Source organism: Dipteris shenzhenensis, chromosome 1 (assembly GCF_047967505.1).
Source record: "Dipteris shenzhenensis isolate YYH24624 ecotype China chromosome 1, Dip_SZ_1.0, whole genome shotgun sequence".
Taxonomy (NCBI): domain Eukaryota; kingdom Viridiplantae; phylum Streptophyta; class Polypodiopsida; order Gleicheniales; family Dipteridaceae; genus Dipteris; species Dipteris shenzhenensis.
This window is the reverse complement of record NC_141596.1, coordinates 55,697,031-55,708,482: the sequence shown is the minus strand read 5'-3', so window position 1 is coordinate 55,708,482 and position 11,452 is coordinate 55,697,031. Positions and strand designations below refer to the sequence as shown.

Below are 11,452 nucleotides of genomic sequence, written 5' to 3'. Positions count from 1 at the left end.
CTTCTTTAAAGGGCATGGTGGCTTACATTGTTTTAAGATGTGGCTTGTTCTCATAAGAATTTTAATGTATGTCAATGAGTAGGTCCTCCCTATTGAGCAACCATTGGCCTTACAAAATAGTAGACCATGGGAGGCAAACCATGGGAGGCATTTGAAAAACCAATACTTGATAAGATGGGACTCTTCAAATGAGTTTACAATCCATATACTAAATGAATAATGGATATCCAAGATTCAGGAAATGGTGACTCTCCAAATAATCTCCAAAAATGGGAAACAATAATATTCTCATGCTATGACACTTGCACAATCATGTAGCCTAGGATATTCATGCATGATTCACAATGAAATACCCCATAATGTTACATATCTTTTGCCAACAGGTCATGAGATATCATACCCTTGAGTGCCATGCCATAAAGAGTGAAACTCATGGGACCTCTGTCAACCCTAGGGTGTTGCTACCCGACATGCACAAGGCTTAGACTCTCACAAATAAGAAAGCCCATTTGGATATCATTCTCCATTGTAGTGGATCAAAAATTCAACTTGTGCATGCCCTTAAGTCATCCAAGGCTATTTGGGACAAGTTGAAGGCCACATACGATCATGTGGATGTAACGATACAAGTCAATACTCAAAGATGCCTCCTCAACTTTTATCTTGGAATCCTTTACTTATTGGACTATTGGCAGGCCCTATTGATTGAGACAGCAATGCAAGCCTTGCCCTTCCCCCCAACCAACAAGTAACACTAATGTCCTCTCTTCCATCTTCATGGAGATCCTTTGTTACAACACAAAGCGGTCTAACCAATAGGACACGACCATCTTTACTTAGAAAGATTATTAAGCACAAGGAGCCATGCTCAAATAGTCAAGCCACACCCATCGCCCTATTCATGCAAAGCAAATAAAATCAATCTAATTAAATGAACAAAACTTGAATCAATAGAATTACTCACAATAGTATTGTCCAATCAATCACCTTTCCTTCTAAATCCCATGTCGGGCTTGTCTTCTTTAACGAAAAAGAAATCATCTTTGAAGACACCATTGACTCAAGAAAACATGGCAAATGGGGATCCCATCCTTCATCTATTTTGCACAGCAATAAATCTATAGTTCAACAATTCCCTAAGCCCCTCTAGGTCTACCTCATAGATAATAGTCCATGAGCCCATCTAGGTCTACCTCATAGATAACAGTCCCATTCAAGAAATTGGCAATGACTCAATCATCATTATGCATTTTTTGAATGTCCAGCACACCATTCTTGAGGATTTCCTCGAGACACTACCCTCACATCCAAGGATTACTGCCTTAATGTAAAATCCAACCACTTTGACTTCACGTTCCCATCACCCATCAAGACAACTTATCGTTGCGTGCAACATGAAGGTCTATATCCAATGGGACCAACAGGACTTCACTTCAAACCATGAACGCACTTTACACATCAACATTGATAAATTCTCAGTAACTGCTATGGCACAATCATTTGGGACATTGGAATTTCCCCATACTTTCTAAGATGCCTCTAGCCTCTAACTTATTGATGGTCTTCCACAAGAACTTCACATGAGTGACCACTTCTATGAATCATGTGTGATAGGCAAACATTTGCCTTCTCTTCCTTGATGACTTTAGTTGTTATGCCCGGTTCTTCTTTCTCAAAAAGAGGTAAGAAACTTTCCATCGGTTCACCAATGGGGAATGGTTCACACAAGGCGCAACCTCATAACACTTTTGTCAAATGGTGGAGAGTTTTATTCAAAGACATTTAAGGACTACTTCCTCGCACATGAAATCTCTGGCCAGACTACCATACCTAACACTCTAGAGTAGAATAATGTTGTTGAAAGGAAGTTTCACACCATATAGAATCCTCATGATTAATGTTTTCTAATGCACAAATACCACATTCACTGTGGAGTGAGGCTATAGCCATGGCAATGTATGTCTAAAACATAGCTTCATTTCCCCGCCAACATATCAAAGCCCACAAAGCATGGACTAATCAACATCCTACAACAAACACCTTTGAGTTTTTAGACCAATTGCATATGCACATGTGCTCCACATGTACCGGCCAAATTTTGTAAGAAGCTAGATCCAAAGTCCAAATGGTGCATAATGATTAGTTATGGACACCCTTATGGGGTCAAAGCCTATCACCTATTTGACCCACACATGCAGAGAATGATATATTACTGCAAAGTGGTCTTCAGGGAGCTAGGTATTTTTAGTCTCATAGAGCAAAAAATGACTGAAATGAGACACTTTCAAAGTCATAAAACCATACAAACGTCCTTAATAATGAAGTGATAAGGTCCATTTAAGAAATCCACGGTTATTGACCCTTTGCTGATTGCTTGAATGGGACTATTATTTACTAAGTAGACCTAGAGAGTTTAGGGATTCTTGGAATTAGTCGAACCATGAACAGTTTGACATCATGTGACATGTCACATTTGTGGCTAGATACCATACTGAATGCATTTGCAAGTTGGGGAGACTTTGGATTCATTGCTAGGAGAATATGACCAACAAGTAACAATGCTATTGTCCTCTCTTCCATCTTCATGAAGAGCCTTTGTTACAACACAAAGTGGCCTGGTCCGATTGATGTTGTCATCTTTACTTGAATATATTCTTACAAAAGATATCATAAGAAATCACAGGGATCCGTCTTGAGACAATCAAGCCATACCCTACTACCCTGTTCAGAGCCCTCGAGTTCATGCAAATCAAACAAAATTGGTTTAAGCAAAAGAATAGGTGAAACTCCAATCAATAAAATTACTCAAGAATCCCATCTAATCAACTGCATTTACTTCCAAATCCCATGTCGACAACAAGAAATCAACTTGGAAGACCTTTAACACCAACAATAAACATCAAGTGAATTGGAAACCAAGTACCTCACCAAGAACACCATTGGTTCAAGCAAACATGACAAACAGAGATCCCAGCCTTTGTTTGTTTTGCACAACGATGAATCTAGATTATTCCAACCTAGCAATGCCTTTAATATGGCATCTAGACACAAGTGCAACACATCACATGATGTCAAACCATTTGTGGCTCAATGAATTCCAACAATTCCTTGAACCCCTCCAAGTTTACCTTGGAGACAATAGTTCAATTCAATAGTCATCATGCATTTGTTGAATGGCCAACACTTCGTTCTACCTCCAGGTCTACCTTGGAGACAATAGTTCAATTCAATAGTCATCATGCATTTGTTGAATGGCCAACACTTCGTTCTACCTCCAGGTCTACCTTGGAGACAATAGTTCAATTCAATAGTCATCATGCATTTATTGAATGGCCAACAAATCATTCTTGTGGATATCCTCATGGTTCTGCCACTCCACAAGAGTCTCATTGCAGTATTTGCTGCCCCCAAGTGTCTCTTTAGGGATGCCTCATTCATTCTCAGATCCCTTCAGACTCTGATAGTTCTTCGTGCTCATTATGGTAAGTTATATGTATCATTGTGTAAATTTTTGTATAGCATTTTTCTCGTCTTTCATGCTAACCAAATCTTGCATAAAATAGTGCAGCATGTTGGTGCTCCCATATGTAGCCATAGATAAAATTTTCAAGACCTCAACCATGATCACTTATGAGCATTCCATCTCTATGCATTGCCATATCATGATTACATAGGAAGGTGTACAACTAGAAAAGCATTCACCTTTTCTAAACATTGCTCAGTTGGGCTCTCACAATTAATATGAGTGCAAAGAATAAGAAGTCTAAGGGTCTTTGGTTTGCAATAACGGAGTGAAGACACTCACATGGCTACTTTGGAAAGAGATGTAGAAGGAGATTAAGTAAAAGAAGAGAGAGAGAGTAAGAGCATCATGGAAGAAGAATCACAGGTGAAATATTAGAGCTTTGTAATTTTAGGTACTTGTCCTTTATTAAGAATCCTACCCTTTCTACATGATGATGGGCTCTTGACGATGGGCTCCCTATATATAAGATACATTTCTGAAATAGGTACTTAATACTTCCTACATGGGCTTAATCTTTTGATATTACTCGAGCTTTTTGCCCTACCATTTGGGGGGGGGGAGTTCTTAGTAACGATTCAAGTTTTGTGAAATAGAAAAATAATTTCTTAGGGTATTATTAATCCTACAAATTTCTATCATTGTTGGATTAGTAGACAATTTTATGTTAGGTGATGCATTAAGTGAGGTCGTTTTGGAGCAATTTAGTGTTTTATTGTAGTCTTCTTTACAGGATCCTATTGAGGGGTTTGGCTTCTTTGAAGCTTGGTTGCATTCAGGATTTCAACTATGTTTGAAGCTTGGTTGGGTTGGTGCATGCTTGGTAAGCGATGGCATGCATGTTAGTGGGGGGTTTGTCTACCACACTAACTGGTTATATCGATACAATGTTTTGTCTAAACTATAGCCACGAGCCAAGAAATGAAGCAAGCCAGTTAGGCGTTAAGTGATACAGAATTGAAATGGGTTGCTTGAATCAAACACATCGATACAATACTTCACAGAAAACATAGCAACAACAAACAAAGGAAAAACAAGGTTGGAAGCCAAAACATAGAACATTGAAGAATACATACTCAAAGTACCCCTGCGGAGTGCTACGACTCAACTGACGGGCAATATCACTTATATTTCAATAGAATTAGGCACAAATGCATGATGCTCTTTTGTGAAGATTTGCATGGGAGAGCAGCAAAGATGTGAGAATCAAACTAAGACAAAGGAAATCCAAGTCAGGACATGCTTTTGTGCTTCAAATGAGGGCACTAAGAGTAAGGTCAATCCATGTAGCCATAGTTGTAGCCATCAGCACTGTGATCAACTCAGGGTTATGTTAAAAATAATCTATATGGTTTGAGCTAACTCAACTCATGAATTTTGTAGTGTAATCGATGGGCATGAATATAAATATTTTTTTGTGACTTTATGTAACACGAGAAACCTGACCCATCTACGACAGGTTAGCGACCCGCTCTGCTAGGTCTAAGACAGGGGCTAGCAACCCACTCCATCAGGTCTCAAGGTTGGGATCCTAGGATCCCTTTCATTTCAAGGAATACAATTTAATACTTTATTTATAAATCGCATGCTTCTTAGGAATTTTAAAGTTGGATCTATGTTAATCGTTCTTCAATTGGGAAAGAAGTTTCAAAAGTGATAAAGGCTTGCAAGGGACTTCAGCCACTTCACTTACAATAACTTAACTCTAGAAATTTTTGAATATAGTTGTTTGAACTCTTTAGGGAAGGCCCATCCTCTTCAAGACACATTCCCTTGGAAGCCTTTTGTGATATGAAACACTACATGGTCAAGGCTTGTACTCACGTGATGAAAAAGCTATCCTTATTGAGGTGCTCAAGAGTAATGTCCTTAGGCAACAATGATTTTTGAAGAAGTGGACAAACACTTATTTTCTCTTTCTATGAGTTTACACTAAATATATATATACCTCTCTCTCTCTCTATGTGCGAGCTAGCATTATATATATATATATTCATATTCTCTCTCTCTCTCTCTCTCTCTCTCTCTCTCTCTCTCATCCCTTACAAAACAAATAGAAGGAGAAGGAGGATTGAGGAGCAAGATGATCCTCCTTCAACTCCTCACTTGTTGATGTTTGCGTGCTTGCTTGTTGCATTGAGGCTCATGACAAACTCAAAGGTTTGATAGAGGTCTTGCTCGACCAAAAGTTGTTCATTGGTATACCAATTGCAATTCACAATGTATCTTGAACTTGCAAATCATCGAGCTTGCATTCAATCAACGTGCTAGCAAACTCCTAAATGAGCTCCAAAGTCTTGCATCCATTACCTCTCTTTCACTGGAAGGGAATTTCTATCTAGTCCTCAGCCTCATGGCGGCTTGGGAGCTGGCAAGGATTGAATTTGCTTTTCTCTTGGCAACCAATCCATTCACATGTAGTGTTTGCGTGGAGATTATCCTTTCCAATTTTCATTTCTCTTGCCCTCCATTGTGGAATTTTCAAAAGCTTATCTTCTCTACATCTCTAATTTGTAGTCCCATACCCTTCCATCCATGCTAATGGCTCAAGCATGTAAATATTCAAAACCATAAGACCCAAAGAGCATGTAAGACATAGTATACCTCTGAATTGGCCTTGGAGTGGAATCCTTCCCTTCCTCTTGCATGTGTAAAAAACTCAAGGCCATTGTCAATGTTCTATAAAAAGAATTTGTCTCTTCTATGCTTCCTAAATGGCATCCGATCTACCCTTTCCATTTCTTGGCTATGGATTGATGGCCAACTAGTAAAAGGCTGGTAAAGGGCATGAAATAGTAGACAACGACCCCTAGCCTATGTTCTAGACAATGTGGAGAAGGTGTGTAATGGGGAAGATCTTTTTAGGACAATTCGCTTGCAAGTTGTCACCATGGACTTATAATTGCAGTTCACAGGGACCCTTTTTCCCCCATCTCCATCTCTTCAACCTCATTTTCATCCTTCATTCAGTTTGCCTCTGTCTATCTCCTCCTCACTCCAAGTCAATTTGATCTGATTCCACCATTTTCTTCCTTCCAATCATTATCACTACTCAAACTTTCCATCAACCAGCTTGCCGTGGATCTATCCACTCATATCCTACATCAACCTCCCTTAAAGCATGTCATGTTGGTGACAATGGCGCCCAATATTGCGGCATTTATGTCCACATTCTACATAATGAGCTCCTCTAAAGAGACCCAAAAAAGTTTATCCCCATTTGCCCGACCCTCGCCTCCCTCACAGAGTGAGATCCTCCACATCCTAAAAATGTTTATGCTTTGTATGCTTGTAGAAACAATCTTCATCTATTCAATTTCTTATACACACATATCCTAGGCCTATCTCGATCGTAGTGTTCATCACTTTTTTATACAAACCCTCCAAATATTTGTCCATCTTAGTAACAACCGTAAATGTTCTGTTTCCTTTGTGATTAACCTCCCTCACCGGTAGAGAAACTTAATGTAGTCAAAAGCACGTTCAATATTATACTTTCTTGTGGAGAGATGTAAATTTGAGATTATATGGGAAATTTGGACAAATGTGGGAAGATTGTCTCTACATAGGGACTCATGTGATTCCTAGGAAGTCGGTCATGGTGAAATATGGGATACTGGGGCTACCTCTCTCTTGCAAGTTTGTTAATCATAGCTTCCACTACCTACTACTTCTCCTACCATTCCTTCTTCCCCCCCCTGTGCTTGGCCAAAGAGGAAACAGATGTAGATGACTACCACAACAAAGATTTGGTGCTCCTTGTATTCCCCCCACTACTTAGAATATGGAAGAAGAGAACCTCACTAATCAGCTTCCAGCATGTGATCACTTTGACATCCCATTGCTTGCATGCTCATCCCAAAGTGCACTGTACCTTGACTTTGAGTCTGTTAGAGCACAATGCAACCCATGGATCTTATCCCAGCTTGGTCGACCTTCCTTGAATGCCTCCTACTTTCTTGTGGATAGCCTCTTACCTTGCATTGACTGTTGTTTTAACCCAGAAGCCCAACCGAGATATATTGTTTTTATCACCAAGATATTTAGCGTTTGTAATCCTTTAATTACAATAGTTCGCTTTGACCTTTCTTATGTCCATAATTGTATGGAGAGAAGGGACCAAACTTCTTGTTTCTATCTAGAGCCTACTCACTCCCAATATATCGATATCGAAACTACATGCTGATCTTTGTTCATGTGTGTAGTTTGTTGTTGCTTTGTGTGAGATTATGCTATGTGACCTAGTCATGGTTTTTCCCACATGAGTGGCCCGACTCTTAAACACTTCTTCCAAGGTAGGAGCATGACTCTCTCTCTCTCTCTCCCCCCCCTACATGATCAACAGTTCCCCACTCAATAGAGTCCTACTGCTCCAACCGAATGACAACAAATCCACTCTTTGAAGTTTCGAACTCATAATTTTGCATGTTGCTATTTCATTGCATTAAAATTTTAATTAGCAAGAACGACCATCTAAATGTTACAAGGCTCCCATGTACACTCCAACCCAGAAGCTCCTTCCCATGGTGAACCTTCTCTTCCTAGAGAATCCATGTCTGTTTTAGAAAACCTTCAATTAGAGTGAGGGGAGAGAGAAGTGAATGGGCCTCTCATCTTAATTAGCTTGCCTTCCTTTCCAGATTCCACCTTCATGGAGGCCCTTGTCGGATCCAAGTTGTGTTACAGTTACCTATGATCAGGTAGTCATGCGATTTTGTTTCTAGCTCCCCCTTTTCCTTGAGCAACTCCACTAGTTTCATTTTTTCTTCCGTGGCTATTATAAGACTTGTAGTTTCCGATCATGAAAAAGAAGAGATGCTCGGCCTTGTTGGGCACAATAACGTAAGGATAATCGGCAAGGTTCAATCCCGGCTTATAAAGTGCACTGGTACCCTGAGATGTAGATAGTATCCAAGTACTTGCACATCTACACAATTTAAACGGGATCAAGACACCCTAAGGTCACTTGGTGCCTCTTCAACGTCCTCCACAACTTGCGAGGAGGAAGCGTTCAGATCTCCACCAAGCCTCCATTTCAGCAACTTCTACCTTGAATTTGAATGTCTACATCCACGAACTACAAAACAAACATCAACTCACTAAGATTCTTTCCGGAATTAATAAGAACACAACAACCATTGGCAAAAACTGGATTTGTCATATTCCACCTGAGGGATTGCAAATGTTGCCTTTACTGCTTTTCATCAAAAATTTGCAAAGTATCCCCTTTGACACCAGTGCTTTTTGCAATATCGCCTTTGTCTGCGGTCTCCTGTGCTTTCAGGATCGCCACAATGGGATTCATCACAGACAACCTCCCCTCTCGCAGGCTCCCCTTGCCAAGCGACACCCTGGCCGCCATCCGATGATTGCGCTCAGGTCCTCTCATCAATGGCTTACCAAAGGACCTCATCAATGGCTTACCAATACATGCTTCACCTCCGGATCTCGCTATTTTTGCTACGTAGATGAAATTTACTTGGGGTGTTGACATGCTAGCGCATGCTTTCACTTTCGGGTTGTTTAATTGAATACAAGCCTCTCCTTTCTTACGTGCAACTCAAGTTCTATCCATGTACGTTCGGCACTTTTGGTGCTAGATGCATGACAAGTGGACAGCATAATGTTACTTGGTATTGCATGGCATTTTTGGCAGAAACCAGTAAAATCCCTGAAATTCTTGGAAGTTCACTTTAATGTTAATGGATGAAGGATCGTCATTCTCAAATCCCTGAAATTCTTGGAAGTTCACTTTAATCCTTGGCAATGCTGGTATTCAAGTCGTTCCGCAAGGTCAAGCGCACACGATTCTTTAATCTCCAACGCTGGCCCCTGAACCATAGCAGAACTCTCTCTCTCTCTCTCTCTCTCTCTCTCTCATTTTGTTCTTCTCGTTTTCTCACGTGTATGCACGCACTAAGCCTCACATTCTTGTGAAAACTGGTAGAGAATCGAAGGAATCCACCAACAATATGTGTTCACCTACGATAAGGCCATTTCTGACATTGACGCAGCCAAGCACTTTTTGTACATGAAATGCTCAGCAACGTCTGAGCATGGAAAGACTACATACATAATTACAAATAGAGAGCATTAAGGGTCATTAGGATAGGAAAGGCGATGTTATAATATACTGTGAGCTCTTGAGGCCTCTAAAGTAATTTCAAGAATTATTTAAAATATAGCTTTAGAGATAGGCAGGTGATATAGTTTCGGGAAAAGGGTAGAACTTGAAGTACGACTACGTTTGCAGATAAAATATATGTACAGATATAGCAGCCACTTTCTTAAGGGCAGATAATGTATAGAAGAAAAGCCTGAACCAGGGCAATATACCAGATCAGTGATTCTCTTCATGGGCGTATCATACTTGATTTTCTGGAGCCTATGGAAGGAAGAGAGGTAAGAAGAGAAGGCAGTGAGGGAGGGTGATTTTTGTTTATCAAGAACAATAAGTCGTTTATAGAGCCAAATAGCAACTCCGGAGCTCCTTACTATTTTGTATGTCTAAGGTTTCTGTCAAAGCCCAGTAAAATCTTTCCCACGTTGATATCTTCAAATCAGGAAATTCCATCCATGAAGCCAAAAAGGCTCTGTCAAAGAAGGTGGGAGTCGGAGTGGCAACCCCAGTCGACGAAAGAAGATCCAACACCGTGGGAGTCCTAAACATAGGAGGGTAATTGAGGGCCACATTATCAACCTTGTGCTCATATATTTTCCCTTCCTTGTCCAGCTTGTACTCCGAGGTCCCATCAAAAAGGCCCTGTGCTTCCCATGGTACCCTGGGTATGCCACGAACAGTCCAGCGAACCAATATAACTCGATTTGACGGTTGCCAAATACGGACGACATCGACCCATATTGCTCTAAAGAAGATCCGCCCATGGAAACGGAGCGCCCAAAAAATGAGCTTGTAGTTGTCAATGCCATTGAAGATGTTGCGAGGATCTCGAAAGGTGATGTCATCCCTGCTATCAGAATTGCGATAGACTTAAATAACGATTCAATTTAGATGTATAGAAATGTGTAGAGGAACGAATAACTTGTGCTCACTGACTTTTTCGTTAGTTTCCAACTCACCTGTAAATCTCGTAATTCAAATCCTTGTGGAATACAGAAGGCAACTCCTGCCTAAGAGTACGTATTGCGGACCCCATATTCGCATAAAAGTTATCTCGTTCCGAGCTTTCCTGCTTCTGCTCTGAGGCAGGCGACGACTGCACAGCCGCCGCCAGGTCGGTTGCGAACCAATGACGATAAAAGCCAGAGTCAGAGATGCGGGGGAAGATAATAGATGGGTCAGGGAGAGGGGAAGGCAACGAGGGAGGATGCGAGGAAGGACGGAGGGAAGAGGGGGAGCAAGTGCGATCAAGGAGGGGGGGGGAGGGGTGGGAAGAGCAAAGGAGGGAATGAGATGATTTGGGTCTGAGGGGAGGAGGGAGGAGGAGGGAAATGCGAGGGGGGAAGGGAGGGGAGAGGTCAGGAGGAGGGGAAGGAAGCAAGGAAAGCATGATGGAGAGCGAGGAGAAGACAGAGTCCCATGCAAAAAATGATTCAACACAGAAACACTCAAAAGACCTCCAAACAATCGATCAATCTCCCTTCTCTCAATTAACACATTTCCACTTCCCTTCCTTTCGCATATCCATCCTCCTTTCGTCTCTCCTCACCCTCACACTCAATTCACGGCGCTCCCTCCTCCACGTGTCCTCCCCTCCCTTTGCCCCCCCCCCCCCCTCCCTTCCTCTCCTGCACCACCACCTCCATCTATGCTTATGGCACCCCACCTCCCCGAATATGGCATTTTTTGCATAATGAGCTCGAGGCCTGTGGGTTGAGAGCCAGTCCCACATGCCTAGGTCCGTCCACGTCCTGGTGGTGTCTGCTTCGCTCTCTGAGTTTCCACTGGTGACGCAGGGTCCACGCTTG

The 11,452-nt window shown here is 41.5% G+C and overlaps 1 protein-coding gene across 1 annotated transcript; it reads right to left on the bottom strand.

Moving 5' to 3' along the window:
• Positions 1-9,626: 9,626 nt before the first annotated feature.
• On the bottom strand, positions 9,627-11,110 carry LOC147906069 (uncharacterized). The gene is made up of 2 exons (XM_087382953.1): positions 10,604-11,110; positions 9,627-10,491 (listed from the first exon to the last, which is right to left on the bottom strand). The coding sequence occupies exons 1-2, from the start codon at positions 11,032-11,034 to the stop codon at positions 9,984-9,986; spliced, it is 939 nt and encodes a 312-aa protein (XP_087239079.1). The 5' UTR covers positions 11,035-11,110; the 3' UTR covers positions 9,627-9,983.
• Between the last annotated feature and the right edge of the window lie 342 nt (positions 11,111-11,452).

Bases quoted from the DNA above. Each gene is read 5' to 3' on its own strand.
- LOC147906069 (XM_087382953.1), bottom strand. From the start codon at position 11,034: ATGCTTTCCTTGCTTCCTTCCCCTCCTCCTGACCTCTCCCCTCCCTTC. The intron at 10,492-10,603 runs GTGAGTTGGAAA...TTCTGATAGCAG, and splicing joins TTGAATTACGAGATTTACAG to GGATGACATCACCTTTCGAG.